The 21,938-nt window shown below is 45.2% G+C and overlaps 1 protein-coding gene across 14 annotated transcripts in view; it reads left to right on the plus strand.

The window, feature by feature from the left end:
* SDCCAG8 (SHH signaling and ciliogenesis regulator SDCCAG8) overlaps positions 1 to 21,938 on the plus strand; it is a 229,343-nt gene that overhangs the window by 48,443 nt on the left and 158,962 nt on the right. For all 14 annotated transcript variants that reach the window (XM_059146681.1, XM_059146682.1, XM_059146686.1 and 11 more), the window contains 2 exons: positions 5,864 to 6,002; positions 17,884 to 18,036. In XM_059146681.1, coding sequence (XP_059002664.1) covers positions 5,864 to 6,002; positions 17,884 to 18,036 — 292 coding nt within the window. The remainder of the gene's footprint in view (positions 1 to 5,863; positions 6,003 to 17,883; positions 18,037 to 21,938) is intronic.

A 21,938-nucleotide genomic window follows, 5' to 3' on the forward strand; every position in this document is an offset into this window, starting at 1 on the left:
CCTGGTGTAGAGCTCCTGAAACCCCTGTAATGTCCTAAAGGATAAGAATGATAGGAACATCCTTTGTGACACTTGGTTTCTGGTCCCCTGCTCCTGAAATAGCTCTGGCACGTCAAGGTGGAAGGAACATCTTTTGTTATTCTTACAAGATCAGCCAAAGCTGAGTTTATGTTAATGAGATGACTTTTGGAAACTCACTAAGGATGGGGGGGGGGGCGGGGTGCTGGTCGCCAGGGGAACCATCCATGTGATTAGAGGATTGGCACTTTCAGCCCCTACTCCCCAGTCTCTGGGGAGTTGGCAGGGACTGGAGATTGAGTTCAATCACCAGTGGCTAATAATTTTATCAATCATGCCTGTAGAACCTCCCTAAAAACCCTAAACAATGGAATTTGGAGGGCTTTTGGTTTGGTGAACAGATCAAGGGGCTGGGAGGGTGCACGCCCAGAGAAGGCACCGAAACCCCACGCCTCATCCCCCGCCGCGTCGCAGGCACTGCCCTGTGCCTCTCTTCCTTATCCCTCAGTGTCTCCTTGATAGTTAATGGAAAATAGAAGTAAAGCACTTCCCTGAGTTCTGTGAGCTGTTGTAACAAATGATCAAGGCTGAGGAAGAGGTCAGGAGAACCCCTGACTTAGGGCCAGTTGTCCAGAAGTATAGGTGACCATCTGGGACTTGCAGTTGGTGCCTGAAGTGGGGGACAGTCTTATGGGACTGAGCCCTAACCTTGGGGTCTGTGCTGACTCCAGGAAATTCATGTCCCAACTGAGTTAGTATCAACTGAGAATTAGAAAATGGCTTGGTGTGGAAAATGCACACGTAAGGTGTCAGAAGTGTTGCGAGTACGGAAATCGTGGAGGAAAGCAAGAAGTGTTTCTTTTAGATGTGAACAACCTAAATATACTTCAGAGGTTTAGATAAATTATGTTATGCATAGTAGAAGAGAAAAAGAGGTAGATCTGTAGGTACTAATGTGGGACTATGTCCCACAATATATTGTTGAAGGAAAAAAATAAAGATGAAAAAGACATGTCTGCAATGAAACCTGTTTGTATTTTTATTTTTTTAAAAAAGTCCCTACACAACCATACCATGTATTTTCTCCAGGCTCATATACAGGCATAAAAAGAGGTTTGAAAGGATAAGCACCCAATATTTAACAGGGATTACCTCTGGAGAGGGGGAAGACAGCATCAAAATCGAAAGTAGGTGTCAGATGGGTCTTTAACCATGTTGGTAATCACATTTACAAGGAAAATGTAATGAAAAATTCATTTAAAAAGGGCAAAAAGCATGTTCAAAGTCACACAGATGAAGAGAAACAAGAGTTTAACTAAGTGGTCTATCATAATCAAGCCAAGAAAGGGAAGAAGGGTTTTTTCCCCCCTGCTGCCTTCAGATTATTCTTGTAGGTCTTTAGAAACATAATTTAAGAGGAAGCTACAATGTTTACATTGACTTGAAGGCTGGCAGTCTTTTAGAAATTAGATTCTTCCTTGGTTATGTATTCCTTTGTCTCTATCCTGCATTTTAGCTCAGCCTTTTAAAATAAACGTCAGCCTTCTCTGTTCAATTTTCTGCTTTGTCAGCATATCATGAGCTCATGTTCTGCTTTCCTAACAGTGCAGTGGAAGGCTCCTGCTTTTATTGTCAATGAAACCTTTGTCTATAGGATTCCTTTGGCCTCAGCTGGTGGTCAGCTTCTTTCAACTTATTAATGCAGGAGGCTGAATATTGAGTGTTATGCTGCCTTTGAAGAGTTATGCTGCCAGCACTTTTTAGGTCTGGATTTTTAGTTTTCTGCATAATTAGAAGCCCGGACCCTGCAATGAGCTATATCATGGAATTTCCTGAAGGACTCTAAGTGGGAATTTTAAAAAGTGAATCAAATGAATCTCCTGGCCTCTCCTTGAAATGTGGCATTATGACATGAGCTGTAAGTTCCTTTGTTGAACTTTTAGCATAGAATGTATCGCATATAGGACAAGAGTGCCTGGAACGCTTGAAAGGGACAGGATCAGGCATGACCTGGAGGTCAGACCACCAGTATGCTCGTGGAGTTGTGTTAGGGCCGTAAGGACTTTCTGGAGAGTACACTTGACAACTGTTGATGACGCTGGATACATTTTAGAGGTCGCTTTGAAGTCCTCACAGTGTTTCCGAACTTCTTTATCCTCTTTATGCCTTGAGATGAGTCAGAGCGACAAGAACAACTCTTTCTTGCCCAATGATAAAACACCTTCGCATGATCCTCAGGATGGAACTGCTTTGTAATTAGGTCCTTTTCCATAGTGCCTCGGAGAAGTTTCAGGGCAGGGTTCAGAGAGGAGAAGTGATTCCTACTGTGTTCTCCTGGGCCTTTAGACCAGCTCGTGATTTTTTTTTTTTAATTTTTTAAATGATTTTATTTATTTATTTGAGAGAGAGAGAGCAAGCGAGCATGAGAGGAGAGAGATCAGCGGGAGAAGCAGACTCCCTGCCAAGCAGGGAGTCTTCTAGACTCCCTTCTGAATGACAGGAGTAATACTAATAATTCTTAGTTATGCTTGAAACTGGTTCTCATTGTGAAATAACTGAGGAATTCCAGGCATTCCTTAGGCACCTTATCTTTCAAGATGAAGCTCGTGCCTATATATCAGACCTTATTTTTAAACATCTGACCCAGATTATTCAGGGACTTTCTCGTCCTTGTTGCTCTGATTGTTGCACTACATTCCTTAAATACTCCACACTTGATCGCTGGCTTATGCCAGCACTGCCCCCACCTCCCCCCCTGCCCCCGTGCTCCTTGCCTTGATTTCTGCGTGAGCTGCCCTCACGGGGATCCTTTCAGGGAACGTGGCAGCAGTGACTGACTCTGTGCCGCTGGCTCTGCTTCGGAAAACTCCTTGATGACGCTTCGATGGGGTTCTCACAGCACCTGCAGACCTTCCGCCGTTGCAGATGGAAATCTAGCACACTGCCACCTCACACTCACACTGGCCGGTCACGTGTATTTGTACAGCTTCCCACCGGGAGCAGCACACTTGGGCCTGGCTCTGGGCTGGGCCTGTGGGCTGGGAGCTCTGGAGCAGGCCTGCGGCTGCCTGGGTCGCTCTCCTGGATGGCCGGGCGGGGCTGCTCCCGAAGGCCAGATAATGTGGAGTGGCGTGGGGCTGGGGCTGAATAAAAGGGAGGCTAACCCAAGAAGGTGACCTGGGAGTGGGACTGGAAGCAAAGCCTCGTGTTGAGGACAGGCCTAACGTGCCCAGAGCTGGGTCTGTTTCAGGTGCTTGCCCTTTGGAGGTGGGCCAACCGAGCTGAAGCAAAACAAAACCAAAAATGTAGCAACTGACTGGCTGATCCCAAATTATCAAGATGGCTTCCTGGGCCCGGAAGTGTGTGTGCAATTTGGGCATCTCTCCGGAGCTTTCCAGGTGATCTGAGGGCCACCTTCAAGCATGTGGTGCATTTCTCTTCCCGAAAACTGGAGTGTGTCATTCCGGCGGCCGTACAGATGTTCGGTATCACCATGCCCGGGCTCACTGCTGGGTGATGAGCTGAGCAGGACATCAGTGTTTGGGGTGTTCATCTTTGATGACTGTCTGTCCTCTGAACTTGATGAGTTGATAGTCTGGCAAGATTCTGAACGAGAAAACTAAACTCTTGAGTCTCCAATTCTAAACAGCCTCATGACTTTTTAAATCTAGATCCTGAGATTTTAGAAGTGGGAGGAGTTTTCCTTTACCTTTCTTGGTGCCCTGCTATAGCGGAGTCACTGCCCGTTCGTTTGGTCTTTTGTCCTTTACTCCACTGAGTATCTGCAAAGGTGGCAGACTCCTCTCCACCAGAGGACATACTGAAAAGAGATTAAATATATTAAGCGTTAAGTCTCCTGTGAGGAGCAGATTTATCGATTTTGATCCTGTCAAAATTAACTGAGCTTTTCAGTTAATTCCCTTTAGTCAGAACTTTGGCTTCAGTGAGCACACGGCAGCACAAAGACCATCATCAACTGAAGCCTTTCTCGGTCCAACTTACAGCAATCTGATGCCCTTTTTGACTTGCTGTCTTTAAGAGTGAATTTTTATTTTCTTCTAGACTCCTAGGTTCTAGTTGGACTGCATATTCTCAATGAAGTGAGTCTTCTTTTATGCTAGAGCTTTTTTGAAATGCAAATAAATATAAATTCACTTTGCCTTCCAGTAATCTGTGTTTGACTTAACTAGAATGATTTAACCTCTTTCACGTAACCATTCTGTGATTGTATTTGATCAAAATAATTAACTCCTTTTTTTCATTTCCTTTAGAACAAAGGAATTGAAGAGTCAGTTATTTTTTTTCAAATCAGAGCACAGCAGGAAATTCTAGAATGAAGATCACTATGCTCCCATGAATTTTACGATAGTTGAAGCAATCTTTTTTTTTTAAACAAAACGGGCTTTTATGAAACTGCTAATAATTGTAACTTTGTTCAGTATTACATATTTCTTAAAATATGAGTGCTTTCCAAATACCACAAATAGTTTAAACCATTTTAAGAGCTTTTTTTAGGGGCTCCTGGGTGGCTCAGTCAATTAAGCATCTGCCTTTGGCTCACGGTCCTAGGATCGAGCCCCGCATCCTGCTCCTTGCTCAGCAGGAAAGCCTGCTTCTCCCTCTTCCTCTGCCTGCTGCTTCCCCTGCTTGTGCTCTCTCTCTCTGTCTCTCTGTCAAATAAATAAAATCTAAAAAAAATTTTTTTTTCTCATTTTTTAAAATCCAGTCACTGGTTAATTCTGAAAGCAACTCAAACTTAGAGATTATAACCTTTGAGATTATTCCTCCTTCAAGCTTGCTAAACTTAAAAAAAAAAAAAATCAGAGTTGGCTCTTTCCTCGTAGTTTAGGACTTGGCAAAAAAAAGGAAACTGCAAGCAGTTACTTGAACTGAATTTGAAACCACAGTTTAGAACTTGAACTCTTTAACAAAGTGTGGAATAGCAGCAGAACCATCCAGCTTACTTTTTTTTTTTTGCTTTGTGTGCATAGAAACTTCCTTACCTCATTTTCTCTTTGGTCTACTGACCATTTTTATCCGATGGATAAATTCCAAATATCCTAAAATCTTCTACGGGATTTATTTAACCCAGGAGGTTGGATCTTTGCTAGTTTGCACGCCAGAGTGTTTTGGCATCTGGTTGCATCTGTCCCCAAGAAATGGTTAGCTTCGAGGACTTCTGAGAATTGCTGACAAGGGTGTGGGGCCAAGCAGCGATCAAAGCCAGCGGGAAGAGGTTTTGTTAAATCCTGACTGTTCACTGCGTGACCAGGGTAGTTGAGGGATTTGGCAGTCCTACCCGCTGAAAGAAGAAATGTGTTCATAAGGAAGGCAAAAAACTTCATTGAAAGAGAAGGGAGGAAAAGGGGACCGTGGAGGAAGACAAACAGGAAAGGACCTATTTGTTCAGACAAATGGGGTGGGGGAGAGTCAGCAGTGTAGACAAGGTCTTAGTGGCCCCTGGAGATGTTAACTTCCACTTTGAAGTTGAGTTCCCACCCTCTCTGTCTTATTCCTTTTTCCCCCTGCCCCCCACCCCTCTAATTTTTCAACCAACTTCCTGTTTTCTGGGCTCTACTCTGCGGCCCACAGTGGGGCCGTCCTCACCACAATAGGTCATTGTCCCAGGCAGATGCAGCCCTGCCATCGATGCCCAGCCTTTCTGGCGGCTCTGCCTGCCCCTCACCAAGGGAGGACAGAGGGCCTTTCTCCCGGCATGCTTCACGACACGCCGAGCCGGCCCATCCTGGCTCTTCTTCCAGGGTGTGTGAATGCCTTTCTCTTCATGACTTAGGAATACACGATCGCTTGACCATTTCTTGTTCAAATGTTCTCTTGCCCACAGGGAAAGGGATGACATAATGTCTGCGCTGGTCTCCGTCAGGAGCAGCTTGACAGATGTGCAGCAGAGAGAAGCCGGAGCTTATGAGCAGGTGAAACAAGCCATGCACATGACTGAGGAGGCCAACTTCGAGAAAACCAAGGCAAGTCTCAGAAGACCAAAATGAAGGCATGCTGAATCGGCCCTCTTTTCTTTTCCCAGTATTTCCATGGTTCCTCTTCCATGACTAAACTCTTTCTTCCAAACACACAGAGTGAATACCAATCTGTTAATGTTGACTTTGCAAAATGAAACAGATTTACTGGTAGAAGTCTTCTTTGGAGAGGCTTACATGCCTCATCTCCTCATTTGCTGATGATTTTGAACGCTGTGAAAACCTAACACCACGCGTATGGGTCCGTGTGTGACGGCCGACACAAGTTTTCTCCCCTGAGCCTGGGGAGTGTTGAGAACCTCCAGGCACGCCACAGATAACGGATGATGTGTGTGTATCAGACAGCATCCTTGGCTGTGAATGGGTCTGGCCCTGTGGATGCTAAGTCACACGTGCTGAACGATAATGATGGCAGTCAGTAGCTCTTTGTGACCAGGCAGTGTGGCAAGCACTGAATGGTCAGAGGGTCTTGTTGATTCATTGCTGTGTTGGGGGCTGCATCAGAGTCCACTGAGGCTGCTGCATGTTTCCCGTAGACACACCAGCCACACTCCAAGTAGCTGATCGCTGTACTGGGCAGTGCAGCTGTAGAACAGTTCTGTTGTCACAGATTCCATCGGATAGCTTTGGTCTACGCTGTTTGGTAGCATCAGTATTTATTAAGGTATTGGGCTCTTGTCCCCTGTATTCAGCTCCTCAGTCACTCTCTTGTCCATTTGTCCCTACCCAGTTCCTCCCTGACTCTTCCCAGACTCTGACCTTCACGGCTTCCATGACTGTTGTCCTGGTGCATCTGTAACTTAGGTCCATTCTGACCAAACTCCCTCATAGGCTTTCTCTCCTCAGACACTCCTGGTTGTTCGTTTGTACGGAACTCTTGTCCCTCGATGACACTGGGACTCTCGAGCCCTCTAGTGAAGCTGCTCACGTCATCTCAAATGGCTGCGATGGAGGAGCCAGCATTCCCTCCACTCCCTGCTGCCAGTTCCAGGCCTTCCTTCCATCCTCTCTGTTGGTGACCAAGCCTCTTTGAAATCGTCATGGTCTCTCTTCTCACTAATTTTAATCAATATAAACTCTCAATCATTATTTGTCACAGTGTCACTATTTGACACTTTTTTTTTTAAAGAAACTCATCCATGTTATTACTTGAGTTTATGAAATAGTTGTTAGCAACTTGACATTTTTTAAGAACATTAGTGTCTGACCCTTTCCCCCTCCTCGTCGTCTGCTCAGGCTGCTGTAACAAAAATGCCATAGGCTGTCTGGCTTCAGCAGCAGACATTTATTTCTCTCAGTGCTGGGGCTGGGGAGTCCAGGATGAAGGCACCAGCAGAGCTGGTGTCTGGTGAGGGCATGCTTTCTGGTTCACAGATGGCCATCTTCTTCCTGTGCAGCCTCACATGGCCGAGGGGGTGTGGGAGCTCTCTGGGACCTCTTTCATAAAGGCACTAATCCTACTCATGAGGGCTCTATCCTAAGGATCTAATCACCTCCCAGAGGCCACATACCTGCATACCATCACATTGGGGCTTAGGTTTCAACACATGAATTTTGGAGGGGTACGTTCAGTCCATACCGCCCTCTGCCCACCTCCTTTGATCACCCTGAAATGTTTCTACATCGTATTGTTAATCATGCAACACCATAGTCCCAATATCCTTTGGCTCGCTTACCGCTAACATGTCCCCTCTTCTGTGGTAACTGTCACCTGAACTGTCGTGTAAAAGGCGTGTCAGACTCTGCATCTGCTCCCTCTGACCAGCACTTCTCTCTGCCTCTCTATCGCCATTAAACGTCTCAGTGTCCTCATTCCAGCTTTTGCTTCTTCAGTCTCCTCCCCTGTCGTGTCCAGGCTGGTCTTCTTCCCCTTCCATTCGTCTGTTCATCCATCCGTCCATCCATCCATCCGTTCATCTGTCCATTCATTCATCCATCCATCCATCCATCCATCCAACCATCCGTCCATCTGTCTGTCCATCCGTCCATCCATCCATCCATTCATCCATCCAACCATCCATCCATTCATCTGTCCATCTGTCCATCCATCCATCCAACCATCCATCCATCCAGCCATTCATCCATCCAAGCATCCATCCGTCCGTCTGTCTGTCCATCCGTCCATCCATCCATCCATTCATCCATCCATCTGTCCATCCATCCATTCATTGGTGAGAGTGCCTGCATGTACACAAGCAGGGGGAGGGTAAGAGGCAGAGAGAGAGAGAATCTCAGGCAGACTCCCTGCTGAGTGCAGAGCCCAACGCGGGGCTCAGTCCCATGATCCCAAGATCACAACCCAAGCTGAAATCAAGAGTTAGACGTTAAACCGACTGCATCACCCAGGTGTCACCCCCCCCCTCCACTTAAACATGAATTTTACATCCTCAACTGAACTCATTACATTTGCTCCCCCAACACTGCTGTGTTCTCTAGAGAGTGGTGCCTCTGTCCACTGCTGTGCCTCGACCGGAAAGCTGGTCACCATCCTCTCCTTCACGCCCGACGTCCAGCCAATCACTAAGTGCACATCTTAGTTTCTGAACTCCTGTTGAGTTCTTCCCTCACTGTCACCTTTCTTGTTCAGGACACCATAATCTCTGGATCATGAATGCTAACATCGTCTTCCCTCCGTTGCGCACACTGCAGCCAGAAGTGACCTTCTTTTTTTTTTTTTAAGATTTTATTTATTTATTTGACAGAGAGAAATCACAAGTAGGCAGAGAGGCAGGCAGGGGCGGGGAGGGGAAGCAGGCTCCCCGCTGAGCAGAGAGCCCGATGTGGGGCTTGATCCAGAACCCTGAGACCATGACCTGGGCTGAAGGCAGAGGCTTAACCCACTGAGCCACCCAGGCGCCCCAGAAGTGATCTTTCTTCACGGCAGTCTGATCCTGTGAGTCTTTGATTTCCAATCTTTCTGGGAGTGTCCACGTCTCAAGACAGTCTCTAAGCCCTTTGCTGTACTTCTGAGGTCTGTCATGTGCTTCCTTATTACTCTTCTCCAACAAACTCAGCCCCTGTCAGCTTGGAAAAGCAGTCAGAGGTTGGGTGAGGTCTTATTAGCATTAGCAGACCTAGATTCAACTCAGCTGCATCATTTCCCCAGCTGCGTGACCCCGGACAGCTTACTTCATTCCCAGGCCACCGTTTTTCCTCATCTGAAAAATAGAAATAATATCAGACTTAGAGGATTGCTAATGAGGACTGCATTTTATTTGATTTTATTTATATATTTTTTAAAATTATTTATTTGAGAGAGAGAGAGAGTGCAAGGGAGCAGAGCTGGGGAGGGGAGGAATTGGGCAAGGGAGGAACAGAGGGAGAGGGAGAAGCAGACTCCCCACTGAGCAGGGAGCCCAGCGATCCTGGCACATGACCTGAGCCTAAGGCAGACCCTTCACGGACTGAGCTACCCAGGCGCATTTTAAAATGTGTTATCTGTTAAGTTTTGGAACTCTGGCACAAAGTATTTCCTCAAGAGCTAGCGCCTCTGATGGTGACGGCTTCCAGTCCCTTGTCTATGCGTTGCCATTGTAGCCCCGGGAGTTTGCGCGCGTCATGCAAATTCTTCTTCAGCCCCCACCTGGATATTTTCTCCATCTTTCAGGTCCTCTGCTCTCTTTAGAAAATCTCTGCTCTCCCATGCATAGATTCCATGTACCTCTTATGTGTCTTCATAGCAGGGCTTCTCAGCCCCAGCACTACTGACGTTTGGACTACATCAATTCTTTGTTGGAGAGGTTGTCCTGCCTGCGCATCCTAGGATTTTTAGCGGCATCCCTGGCCTCTTTTCACTGGATGCTGGGATCATACCTCCTCTTCCCCAGGTTCTGGCCACTAGAGATGTCTCCTTACATTGTCAGGGGTTCCCACAGGTGTGTGTGCCTGCGTGTGCACACGTGCATGTGTATGAGTGCGTTTGCATACCTGTATGTATATGTGTGTGTGCATGAGTGTGTGTGTGTATGTGCGCACGTATGCATGTGTGTATATTGTGCGTGTGTGCGTATGTGTGTGCGTGTGTGCACTTGTGTATATGTGTGTGCACGTGTATGGGGGCATGCATGTGTGCACGTGTGTGTGCGTGTGTGCACATGTGCCTATGTGTGTGCGTGTATGTGTGCATGTGTTTGTGTGTATGTGTGCACGTGTGTGTGTGTGTATGTGCGCACGTGTTTGTGTGTATATGTGCACGTGTGTGTGTATGTGTGTATGTGTGCACGTGTGTGTGTGTCAGCGCATGTGCATGCTGAATCGCCCCCCGGTTAGAACTGTTCCCCAGTATGTACGTCAGTCATCAGTGTACTAGTCTCCCTTATCTGTCTTTATCTTCCATGCACAAGTGCATGCTCGTGCGTGTGTGAGCGCGGGGAGGGCAGAGGGAGAGAGAGAGAGAATGCTAAGCAGGCACCACACTCAATGCGGACGGAGCCCAGTGTGGGGCTCAGTCAATCTCATGACCCTGCCTTCACGACCTGAGCCAAAATCAAGACTCAGACGCTTAACCAACCGAGCCATCGGCGCCCCTTTGATTAAACTTTGGAATCTCGGAGAGGAAGGAACTCACCCGTCTTGATCACTGGTCAGTCTTTAGCACCTCGCATACTGCGTGGCATGTAATAGGTTCTCAGGAAATGTTCACTAACTAGGGAATTGTCATCTGTTTGCAGTAAGACTCTAGAAGTCTTTTGTTCTTATCTTTCTAGTCTACCCCCAGGGCCAGTCCCCAGCAGAGGCTCAACCACACATTTTTTTTCCTATCGCTACTTTCAGCCTGGCAAGTGTTGCTGAGGAAGCCACAGAATGAATTCCACAGGGGGCTGATATGGGTCACCCTCTGTGGATGGAAGTAGTATTTATAGGGCGCCTGGGTGGCTCAGTCATTGAGCGTCTGCCTTTGGCTGGATCGAGCCCCGTGTCGGGCTCCCTGCTCAAGGGGAGCCTGCTTCTCCCTCTCCCACCCACTCTGCTTGTGTTCCCTCTCTCTCTGTCTCTCTCTCTATGTCAAATAAATAAATAAAATCTTAAAAAAAAAAAAAAAAAAGAAGAAGTACTATTTAGCGGCTCTTTTCTTTGCGGTTGGCCACCTTCCGTCTGGTAGGCAGGAATCACACTTTCTGTGTGTCCCCATCTCTGCTGTCCGCCTGCTCTCGGGAGCTGACCTGTGCCGCCGACATCACAGCCAACCGGCAACAGCCTCTTCAGCATCTTCTAACCCCTCGGACGTGCCTTCTGCTCATTTCCCCCTGCGTGCCGGGCCCTCTTACTTCCCAAGATGAAAGCTCTTTCTCTACGCTACTGAAGTCTCAGGGATTTGTCAAAGGGCTTCTAGTGTCTTCGATCCCTCCCGCCCTGTCTCCCTCCTCCCCCACCCCCAGCCTTCATTCTTGTTCAAACAAACAACAGGCGACCTTTGCTTGATCAGCTTCCACCTCTTCGACTAACTCCTCGCCACCGGTTCCCCAGCAGGCCTTTCACAAGGAGAGTCCGCCGCCGTCGCTGCAGTCCGTCCCCCTCCGAGCACACCGCAGTCAGGCTTGCGCCAAATCGCAGCCCGGAGTCATGCTGCGGAGTTGCTCACTTGCTGGTCACCAGGCACTTCCCGATCGCTAACCCCAGGGACCTCATCTCTGTCTTCATGCGACTCCTGACTCTGGCGTCATGGAAGCCATTGGCTGTCTTATCATAACATGTCCTCTTACCCCTTGATTTATCTGACATTTTCTGCCCTGGGTCCTTGTACCGCTCTTACCTGCTCCTCTTCATCTCTTCTCACTTGTTTTCCAGAAACCCTAACCGCAGTCCTAGCCTGCCACTAGCGTTGTCATCATTTCTAGGAGTTGGTCTCTCCTGTCATGTCTAGCATATTCCCTGCATTTGAATACCCCCGCCTTGTGGCTTTAGCTCTAATGGCTCTCCTGAGCACCAGACCCCCATTTCTTGCTGCTACTAGACCTCTGTTTATGTATGACATTCTGTTAGCATCTGAAAATCTACTTCCATTCCAGTTTAAGCCTGCAGAGATGATTACGGTGGACTTCTATTGGTCTTGCTCGGGCCTCTTCCAGTTCCGCTGAATCTTTCCCCTATTCCCATTGCTGCCAGAGACCCCCCAGAAGTAACTCTCCCTGTTCAAGCGGCTCCCCTCTTGCAGTAAAATAAAAGCGTGACCTTCCAGATCTTTCACAATACAGCCCCAACCCAACTCTTCTAGCCTTATTTTTCACTACAGTCTTTCACAAGACCTGTGTTGTTTCCTGAATGTGACTTACAGGGTCAGGAATGTGACCTTCCTGAATGTGACCATGAATTTGCTGACGCTATACTTTACAGCAGTGCATTGATCTGTCTGTTCAACCTTGGGGCTCAACCCAGGCCGCAGTCTTCCCCAGAGGTTGCCCCAGTCCTTTCTTGTTTGTTTTGTTTTTTTTTTTTTTTAAAGATTTTATTTATTTATTTGTCAGGGATAGAGGGAGAGAGAGAGAGAGAGCACAGGCAGACAGAGAGGCAGGCAGAGGCAGAGGGAGAAGCAGGCTCCCCGCCGAGCAAGAAGCCCGATGTGGGACTCGATCCCAGGACGCTGGGATCATGACCTGAGCCGAAGGCAGCCGCTTAACCAACTGAGCCACCCAGGCGTCCCTCTTGTTTGAATTAATCTCTTTCTCCTCCATATTCTGCCGGAGCTGGTATCATTTTGGTAGTTGCTTATGTAGCTCTTACTATCAAAAGACCTTAAAAGGCAGGTCTCTAATATTATCATTGTATTCCTCAGGTGGCTATTTGCATATTAGTTACACAATGTTGAATTGAATCAAAGTCGATTGTTAGCTTTAATTATGAATATGGATTTTTTGTAATTAGTGCTTTTAAATATCTAACAGTTAAGAACAAAAGAAGCTATTGTGTATTGCGAATCTAAAGCATTTTTCCTTGAATTAGTAATAATGCAAGAACGGATTTCTGTGCAGTTTACAAAATACAATGCACATTTATTAGGATTTATCTTAGGTATGTTGAAACATAATAGGAATTTTGCTTAGTGAGAGTAGTAAAAAAGTAAAATGGAATCCGTATTTTTTTTTTTTTTTTTTTTTTTGGAATCCGTATTTTAATTTTGAAATCAACTACTTGATCCTAGAGCTGATGAAATGGGTTCCTTGATATTTGTTGCCACCTAGTGTTCCCATTTGCACATTGCAGGCTAAGTAAGTGCACCAGAGGAATTAACTAAGTTCTATACTTAAATTGACGATGGCAGTGAAAACACCCGAGGATTTTATAAGGAAATAAATCTATAACACAAGAAAGCTGTAATTCCATGCATCGATTCAGCTGTGGAACACCCTGGCTCAAATCTCTGCTCTGCCACTGTTTAGGTCTGTGATCCGGGCAGATACTTAATGTCTCAGAGCTGCTGTTTCTTCTGCTGAGTGATAAGATCCTCTTAAAATTTAGTAAGAGTGTTAAATAAAGTAATCCATGTAAGCCATTTAGCAGAGTATCTGGCACATGGTGAGTGATCAATAAATGGTTTGGGTTTACTGTGAAAATTGCAAGCCATTACAAGCAGTGATCATTTTCTAAAAGAGAGAAAAAAAATATCCTCCGGATAAATGGGGTGGGGGAAGCAGAGGTTCTGCAGTGATGCCTTGGTAAAGCTACAACATGAAACGGTTAACCAGGCCTCACACCTGCTTGCTTCTATTGAAAGGGAAATTGTTAGCTTTGGTATGAAGTTTTCATGAATATATCTATAATGAGATAACCTCCAAGGCAAGATTTTGAAAAAAAAAAAAAAAAAAAAACACAAAAGACAGAAACCCATGACTAAATGTCCCTAAAACTTTTTTTTTCCTTTTGAAATTATTCTTTGCTTAGATTACAGAATCAGAAAGGCGAAAATTAGAAACCTAAAGTGAAAAGATCAAAACATTTGGTCATTTGATTGCAAGCCCAGGCAGAGAATATAATGCACTTTCTTTTTTTTTTTTTTTTTTTTTTTTTGAGAGAGAGAGAGAGAGAGAATGGTTGCGCAAATGGGTTTGGGGGCAGGAAAGGGCAGAAAGAGAAGGAAAGAATCTTAAGCAAGCTCCACCCTCAGTGGGGAGGTCATGAACTGATGTCATGACCTGAGGCAAAATCAAGAGCCAGATGATTAGGGCTACCCAGGTGCCCCATCACTTCTTGATGTGCACGGTATCTGCCACGAAGCAGAAGCAAGTCATTAACATTTTGAAAATGGGAGATAGGGACAGGCTGATAAGTTTCTAGCAAGGAAGAGTTTATAAATTAAAAAAATCAATAGTTGTCATTATTTGTAAGTTACGTGCTTAAAACATATTGACCATCATTTTTAGTTTTGTGTACTATATAGTTCATAAAAATGAAATCATTTTCATAAATTTGTACGTGAATTTTATATTTAATTTTTTTTAAGATTTTATTTATCTGAGAGACAGAGAGAGCACAAGCAGGGGGAGCAGCAGGCAGAGGGAGAGGGAGAAGCAGACTCCCTACTGAGCAGGGAGCCTGATTCAGGGCTTGATTCCAGGACCCTGGGATCATGAACTGAGCCGAAGTCAGACGCTTAACTGACTGAGACGTCCAGGCATCCCTTGAATTTAATTTTTTTAAGTGTGAATTTTGTTATTTCTCAGAAGATCTTTAATTCCTGAATTGTGAATTCTTTAGTCACAAGGATTTCTAGAAATCTAACCCTAGCACTTGGGAAGAATTTTCATATGTCCTAAAATAGGCTTCCTGTTTTTATTTTTATTTTTTTTTATTTATTATTATTTTTTTTTATAAAGTGGATTTTTTTTTTTAAAGGTTTTTTTTAATTATTTATTTGACAGACTGAGATCACAAGTAGGCAGAGAGGCAGGCAGAGAGATAGGAGGAAGCAGGCTCCCCGCTGAGCAGAGAGCCCGATGCGGGGCTCGATCCCAGGACCCTGGGATCATGACCTGAGCCGAAAGCAGAGGCTTTAACCCACTGAGCCACCCAGGCGCCCCGGCTTCCTGTTTTTAAAAAATGGAGTTGACTATAAATTTGTTTAAGAAAATGTTTTGACCCCATTAAGACAGTAACCCATACTTGTTGGTTTAATAAAACTAGGGCTGGGAATATCAAGTCCAATAAATTTTGTTTTGAAAAATATGTTAATGTGACCAACATAGAATAACCACAAATAAAGAAATTTCCCAGAAGAGAAAAGGTCTCTTGAGGATTGAGTCAACTGGGCGGGTCAATAGTGTAATTCCCTCAACTCCTGGAGCTACAGTGTTTCCATCAAAAAGGGGCTGTGCTTAGGCAGAGAAGGAAGCCACCCCTTGAGGAACCTCTGGGAGAAATGGAAGCTGCAGGCCCCACATCAACGTGGGCCTCTCCGAAGGTCTGTCAGCTAGCCGCAACTGACCATTTACTGACCTCGCTTGTGAGAATTCAGTTATGCCCTTGTGGGATGGTTAGATGAGCAGAATTAGGGAGCACCGAATCAGCTGGGCTTCTGGAAACTGGGAGCGGGAGCCCTGGAATGAAAAGGTGAAGCTTTGGGATACCGGGTGGCTCAGTCGGTTAAGCAGCTGCCTTCTGCTCCTGTTATGATCCCGGGGTCCTGAGATGGAGCCCTGAGTCCTCCTTGGGCTCCCTGCTCAGCAGGGAGCCTCCTTCTCCTTCTGCCTCCGTCCGTCCCCTGCTTGTGCCCTCTTGTGTGCATGCTCTCTCCAATAAATAAATTCTTTTTTTTTAAGGTAAAGTTATAATGGAAAGACTGTATAAACATTTGTTTAGTTCTCCTTGACCTTCTAGTATGTGAGAGCCATGGTAAGAGAGCTATCTTTAGAAAGATTAAATTGCTTCTATAAATCCAAGTGTTACTGATCCTTCATAATTTCTTCACTGGGACCTGGCATATATATTAAAAATCAAGACAAATAAAAGCCCTTACTTTTACTTGTCTCCTCATCATTACCTCTTCATGGTGGCGAGCCCTAAGAGGTAGAAGCCTTCAGCAATGGTTTTAAGTGATTTACAACTTCTTGCCTTGTACGTTATACTTTTCATTTGTATCCTCTTACCCTGAGATTAGGCCCCTTACGCTGTCAGGATCATTTACTGTTACTGGTTCCCAAACTGACTGACTTCTTGGAATCGGTTCTTTGGCTCTTCATGTCAGCCCGCTCCTAGATCTTCTGCAGTCGCTTCCGCTGTTCTGTGCTTAATACTGTTGACTCCTGAGTTTTTGTTCAGTAAAGAAGCTTCTGATTAGAAATATTGGTTTGTAGTCAATAGTCATTTCATTCTCTCGTGCCAGTGGTATTAGATCTGTGAAAGTTATGAACATTTTTATTAGGTTTATATAAAGTATTTTTCACAATAGCAATTGTGTTCCGAGGCAAAAAAATCTGAAATTCATAATATATCCCTCTCCGAGGGCTTAAATGACAGGAAAACTCTGCTTTTCCACGTCTTTTAAAATCTAATGGAGAATTTTATTATATGGACATTCTCAACTAGAATTGAACTTGGGACCAAGTCCGTAGGAGAATCATTTCTCAGTCACTAGATGTGCTTGTTAATTAATCTGAGACAATTGGGTTTTACCCACCTATTTCATGCCTAGGAATGTAGAAACTTTCCAGAAGAATTTGAAGTAAATTAGGGTTTAATGGCTTCCAGATGAAGAGAAGGAAATTCACATACCCTAGATAATTTATTGTCTGTATTTATTATAGCTTTCACCAGAGGGAAGCAAAGCTATGCATACGTTACTAAGACCATTTCCCTCATCATCCACAACAGATATGACTATCAAATATATAACTTGATACGTACTTACACAGTTTATAAGTCATGAGAGACTTGGGTTACTTGGGTTTCCAATTCAGGGGAACACAGCGTTTGAATGAGGTGGATGTTGGATATTGGATAAGAAGCCACTGGGATCAGACTAAGACACCATAGAATGACTCAGAGGTTCTGTGTCAAGCGCCTTACATTTATTGGGGTTTTTTAAATTGGAATTTTGAAATTAGTTTCCTATTGGGTATTTTGCATAAAGATAGTAGATGTAGTTAAAAGGAAGTTAGAAAGTTTTTACTTCTAGAAATTCAGAGTGGGAAATTAGGACTAAGGAACAACCGTGGACTTGGAAGTTACCAGCAGTGACGATGGCACTTCTCATTTCATAGAACTAGGTGGTAAATGTTGTTTAGAGTCTTTATCTAAATTTTTTATTATTACTATTTTTAAATTATTTTTATTACCTAATTTTTTATTTTTTATTATCTTTTATTTTTTATTATTACATAATTTTTACTTTTGTTATGTTTATAAAGAGAGTGAACTAAATCTTATCCTAGTTATATTTAAGGAAACTTGATTACTTGATGATGTTAAAAATAAATGCAAGTATATAATAAAAGTACTTCTCATTTTAAGTTTTGAAGTATTTCACTAATTTTTAACCATAAGTAAATGAAAAGTTAGTTATATTGGATACCTCTATATTTCATTTAGTATAAATATGCTATATAATTGAAAAATATTAGATCACTTGATTTTTCTGTTTCTTGTTTTCAAAATTTGGTTTCATCTGTGGTGTTCATCAGGGTCCATTAACCTGAATTTTCTTAGTTGCTTAGTTAATATAGCCTTAATTGTGAAAATTGAAATGTGTGAATAAAAGTAACATTTGAATAGTGTTTTAGTTTTGTGAGTGGTATTGACAAATAAATACAAAATTACTCTAATGGGCTTTACAGTGAGTTGCAATGATTTTAAATAAAATTGAAGCTTAATTGTCTCATTTTCCTCTCATTTTTTGCAAAGTCAGAGGCCCTGTTTCACTCGCGTCTTCCTCTGGCAGGCTTTAATCCAGTGTGAGCAGTTGAAGAATGAACTGGAAAGGCAGACAGAGCGACTGGAAAAAGAACTCGTGTCTCAGCAAGAGAAAAGGGCCTTTGAGAAGGAGACGATGAGAAAAGAAATAACGAAGGAACGGGAGGACCTGGGATCAAAGGTACTTGTGGATTCAGTTTGTTACCTGCTGCGGCAGAAATGTTTTTGGTGATGTCACCGGTGATACAGTAGGCCGGCCTTCTTGAATGAACGCTCTGTACGTACTTACTTGTAATCTAGACTTCATAGAAATTTTCCATTCTCCCACCAATTTCTCGAGGAAAGTTATATTCTCAGACCTCTCCAAGTAAAATAGTCAATTCGATTCCATGGTAGGAAATTGTAAGATTATACTTTGATCCTACCATTCTGTTTGATTCCCTCTCTCATGTTTGTCAGCCAAAGGCAGGTGCTCTGCAGATACCCAGATTTTATTTCAACCTGGGCTACATCCAGGAAAGTTGACTCCCCACTAAATTCCCCCACTCTCAGACTTGTAGAAGATGAAACACATGTAAGAAACCAAGTAACCAAGAAAAAGTAATTATATGCACTGTACGAAGTAGGTTCTGACAAACTGCGTGATGAATAATGAACGTAACCAGATGAATACACGGAGGAAAGAGAAGAAAGGCAAAAGGAGCAGCTGACTCGAAATGGGCAGCGTTTGGAAAGGAGTCATAAACTGGGATATGGAATTAAAACCTAACTTTAAAGTTGCTGCAGTGGGGGGCGCCTGGGTAGCTCAGTCAGCTGAGTGTCCGCCTCTTGGTTTTAAATTAATTTTTTTTTTAAGATTTTATTTATTTATTTGATAGACAGAGATCACAAGTAGGCAGAGAGGCAGGCAGAGGCAGAGAGAGAGGAAGAAGCAGGCTCCCCGCTGAGCAGAGAGCCCGATGCGGGACTCGATCCCAGGACCCTGAGATCATGACCTGAGCTGAAGGCAGCAGCTTAATCCACTGAGCCACCCAGGCACCCCCCGCCTCTTGGTTTTGATCAGGTCATGATCTCAGGGTGGTGAGAGGGACCCCCAGGTGGGCTTCTTGCTCAGTGTGGGGTCTGCTTGGGATTCTTTCTCTGTCTCCCCCCCTCGCCCAGCTTACACGCTATCTCACTCTCTCTCTAAAATAAATAAACCTTTAAAGTTGCTACTATAGAGTAAAAACTGAGCAACGTGGGGTCTGTAAAATCACTAAAACAGCCATTGCGTGTTTTGTTTAGTTTGGTTTTTAAAGCGACTCGCAGCGTGTACCCCGAATGCTGTGTATTGTGATACTCCGGTGAGTCATGTCCATGTTGCTCAGCCACGGCTCCTGAGTGTCACTGTGCGAGGCCAGTGTGTGCTCCTGAGGTTATATAAAGAGGAAGATCACAAGTTATGTCCAGAGGTTTTAAGTCACGTGAGTGTCGGAGGCATTTACTGTAAACTCCCTTGTCTCAGCCTTTCGAAGAGTGGCGCCTGTCAGAACCTCGCTCCACGTCAGTCTGACCATCTGCCTTCTCTGGCCGGGGCGGCCGATCTGAGCCTTGCAGACAGCGCCACTGTGCGCCGGACCCGGTGTCCGCGGTGCTCCCGCCGCTTAGCAGCCGTCCTGCCGTGCAGTCCTCTCCCCGGTTTTTGCCGCACTCAGCGGACGGTGACTGAAGGGCCCGGGAACGTGCAGACCCGCTGCCGGAGGAGGGAGAGGAAGACATTAAACACTTCCAAACGTGATTTTCTTTCTTAAAGATTTTACTGATTTATTTGAAGACAGAGAGCTCAAGTAGGCAGAGAGGCAGGCAGAGAGAGAGGGAAGCAGCCTCCCTGCTGAGCAGAGAACCCGATGCGGGGCTTGATCCCAGGACCCTGAGATCATGACTTGAGCCGGAGGCAGAGCCTTAACCCGCTGAGCCACCCAGGCGCCCCCATATGTGATTTTTAATCAAACTCTGATTACTTTATCGCAGTTCAGTGTAGTATCGCAGGAAGTATCGTATGTACAGTACAGTATCGTATCGCAGTACAGTACAGTATCACAGGAAGTACCATAGAGGGTTCCAGGGAATGTGATTCAGGCATGTCCGAGTCCAGGCCGTCAGGAGGAACTGTCCTATGGAAGAGATTTTACAAACTCAAAAGGGTTGAGTGGGAGCGGTCGGCTGAAGAGTCGAGGGGAAGAGTTTCATGCCCAGGGAAATGACAGTCCCAGACTCTGAAGCTAAAGAGCGTCTGACTTTTTCGGAATTTCAAGAAGGCCCGGGTGACTGGAGCATGGGAGTGGGGACAGTAGTGGGATGTGGCTGGGGTAGGATGTAGGGACCAAAGCACGGATGGCCTTAAAGTGCACATGATTTTTAATTTTATCCAAGAACTAATGTAAAGCCATTGAACAACTTTAAATTGGGCAGCGTCATGATGCCATTTATATTTGAGAAGCACCATCTGTCAAGAGATTGGAAGGAAAATCAGAATAAATGCCTGGAGATCAGGTGGGAGGTAATTATCCTAGTCCAGGTGGCAGTGATGGTATCTTGGGCCCATTTTCAAGGACCATTTTAAATCACTTTTATTCTCCTCAGAATCTCTACTATACCAGCGTTCCCCTCACTCTCAGCAGAGAGCCTTACTTACCTAACAAAAAAACTGAAAACTTCAACCATTTCTCCTATTTCACTTCCCTCTCACTTGTGCCTTCAAGTAAAATTCTACCAGGACACCAACCCCGTCAGAACAGGAGAAGCCACATGCTCACTCATTCCCTTTGCCCTGGATTCCATTCTCTTCCTGCACCTCAGGGAGGTCATTTCTTCTTCTTCTTCTTCTTCTTTTAATGTAAAGATTTTATTTATTTATTTGAGGGGGTGCGTAAGGCTGAGGAGGAGGGAGAGGGACAAGCAGACTCTGAGCTGAGCGCAGAGCCTGTTGCAGGGCTCGATCCCAAGACCCTGAGATCATGACCTGAGCAGAAAGCACGAGTCGGGTGCTCAACCGACTGAGCCACCCCGGTGCCCCTCAGGGATATCATTTCTATTCCCCTCCCCCCCACTGAATTGTCTTCCTCATGCGGAGAAGCTGCTCAGGTTTCTCTCATCCATTGAAAGAAACAATCCTCCAATCCGGAAGTTCTCAATCTTGGCTCCACGGAGGCTCCGGAAATCTTACTGTCCATCGGCATCCCAAACCGACACGTGTAAGCAGCTGTGGTAGGATCCGGGTGTCCGCATTGTTGACGTTGTTCAGGGGAGTCCAGTGTGCAGCCAAGGCTGGAAGCCGCCACGGTGAGGCCATGTCCCTCCATGCTCTTCCCCGTGATGGGCACATTTCTCGAAAGGTCGGTCTGCACGAGTCGTCTCCATTGTTTCACCTCTCATCGTGTTCACGGAAGCCCTCCTTGTGCTACTTTTAGGGAATTTTTTTAGTTCTTTTTCCCTTTAAAAGATTCTCTTTCCTTGATTTCTTTGGGTCGATATTCTTGATTTGAGAGGATGATGGTATGTGCTTTTCAGTTTTCTCTGAGTTTAAAGTGCCTTTGAGGCAAGGAAGGAAACACATCCTGAAAGCAGCTTGATGGAAAGGTCTAGAGTGTAGCAGAGAGCCTTAGATTTGGGGGTCTTCGGCATTACTGCTGCTCCCAGTTTCATGTATGTGGACTCGATTCCTAAATCCCCAGCTCCCCAGTGAGCTCCCAAACCAGCTTCACTTCCCGTCCTCCCTCTCCCAGGGGAGCCGCCGTGCATCCAGCTTCCAACCCCCAAATCTTGCTGACGTTCTTGTGCTCTTTCCCTCCGTCACCCTACTCATCATTAGGGCACCAAACGCTAGCGACTCCTGCTCCTAGGAATTTCCCCTTGCCCTGTCTGTCCACCCCACTGCTATCTGGACCTCCCCCCTGGGTGATTTCTGTAGCCCCGAGCCCCGCTCCTTGCAGTCTCCCCTCCCTCTCATCTAAGCCACAGCCAGGATGATCTTTCTCAAATGAACATGTCAATATGTCAGTCTTTTGCTTTAAAATCCTTTCGTGTCTCGCTGCAACCCCTTGG

This window comes from Mustela lutreola, chromosome 14 (assembly GCF_030435805.1).
Source record: "Mustela lutreola isolate mMusLut2 chromosome 14, mMusLut2.pri, whole genome shotgun sequence".
Classification (NCBI taxonomy): Eukaryota; Metazoa; Chordata; class Mammalia; order Carnivora; family Mustelidae; genus Mustela; species Mustela lutreola.